Raw genomic sequence first — 1636 nt, 5'->3', positions numbered from 1 at the left:
ATTCATGCACGCAAGCGTGCCCGTGGACACCAAGGCATGAATACAATAATAGAACTTCGCTGAAAAAATATTTTGTTGTGCACTCCCTCTTAAACACTCGGCATTCACTGTCCACTTCTCTTTTCTTTTGTCCCACTCATGTTTAATTTTGGGGGGAAAACCACCCAGTACCATTCTCTTATTAAATTCTTTTCTAAAAATTAGACAGTAAAGTATAAAACCAAGTGATTAAATTTGCTCTACTATAACATTTTTGGTCTTTCTAAAAAATATATATATAACAAAATCATCTGAAAAAGTTCAGACATGGGACAGAGGCACACCCTGACCATAGAGAACAACCCCTTTCCTCCATAGGAAACCTGTGTATCTTTCACACAGGCCCTTTGTTTATGGTAACACACTATAGCGTGCACATTGCTGTGTCTTCCAGACACACTTGTATGGGAGGTGCTAGGGCAGTGCAAAACATGGGTAACCAGTAGTTACCACTAGCATTTCCGTTACTGGCAAAAAACAGCCGCAGTGCACATAGTGTGAAAGAGCCCATTATCAATGTCAGATTGCATCCACTGAACTCTATAAAAACAACCAAGTGCCACTTTTAAATGCCCATTGCAACAGTTTTACTTATTAAAAGCTGGAAATGGCAGGATATTTATATATATACCCCTACTGTGACAGCCTGGCAGAGCATTACAAAGGAGAAAACCCAGCATCTGGTGATGTCCATAAGTACAAGACTTCAGGCTGTCATTACCAGGAAAGGGTTTCATCCAAGTATTAGGTATGAACATTTGATTTTCAGTTTTTCATTTGTCCAATTACTTCTAAAACCCTGAAATTAAGCGATTTTGTAATAAAATCTTTAGTTCATCACATTTCTATACAATCTTTTTGTTCAACCCACTGAATTAGGGTTCGTTCACACTAGCCGTGCTGCCGTTGCAGTGTGGTGCAGTACTGCAATGCAGCGCAGCTAGGGTTAATGCAGGGTACACAGGTTTCCATCATGTTTGCGTTGATGCTAATGTGCAGTGGTGCATGTTAACACAAATGCCCTGTAGCACGCATTTTTACAGGCGCAAGGGGGAGAAGCAAACGCAGTGCAAAATGCATTTGTTTTGCCACTAACACATGCGGTTAGTGGCCACGGTAGCGTTACTGATACCGCATCCGTATCAGCAAAAAAATGCAGCTGCAGCATGGCTAGTGTGACATGTCCTCTGTGTGTCTTTTTCCCTGCTGCGCATGTCCGCAGTGGGAAAAAAACTGCAGTGGCTAGAAGCCCTAAAAGCTGAAAGTCTTTGTTGTTTTATTAACAAGTCATTGTGATGTACAGAATGTGGGAACAGGAAAAAATTGTGTTTGAGTAGAGCTCTTAATCTTACCTCAGAAAGGCTCTGATACTGTGCTCTCCAGGGGCGTGTCTCTCTACATCACCACGATAACGTGTCTATGCATTCCCAGGGTGATGTCGGAAGACATGTCCGAGGGCATTACAAGGAGCCTTCTGGGAAATTGAGAGAGTGTGTCTCTCTACTAAATGGGGCGGATATTAATCCTGCCCACCTCAGAAGAAGGAGCTCTGCCCTGTTTTCCAAACGTGGCCATGGTAACACTGCTGCTGGTGAAG

The 1636-nt window shown here is 42.6% G+C and overlaps 1 protein-coding gene across 1 annotated transcript in view; it reads left to right on the top strand.

Moving 5' to 3' along the window:
• The first annotated feature begins 470 nt into the window (after positions 1–470).
• The window catches only part of LOC102432193 (adhesion G protein-coupled receptor E2-like), a 35420-nt gene continuing 34254 nt past the window's right edge, over positions 471–1636 (top strand). The window contains exon 1 of the mRNA XM_023747489.1: positions 471–474. Coding sequence (XP_023603257.1) covers positions 471–474 — 4 coding nt within the window. The remainder of the gene's footprint in view (positions 475–1636) is intronic.

The sequence above is a fragment of the Myotis lucifugus genome, unplaced genomic scaffold (genome assembly GCF_000147115.1).
Source record: "Myotis lucifugus unplaced genomic scaffold, Myoluc2.0 scaffold_892, whole genome shotgun sequence".
In the NCBI taxonomy this organism is placed as follows: domain Eukaryota; kingdom Metazoa; phylum Chordata; class Mammalia; order Chiroptera; family Vespertilionidae; genus Myotis; species Myotis lucifugus.
Note: the sequence above shows the minus strand (reverse complement) of the source record. Positions and strands in the feature narration are given on the sequence as shown.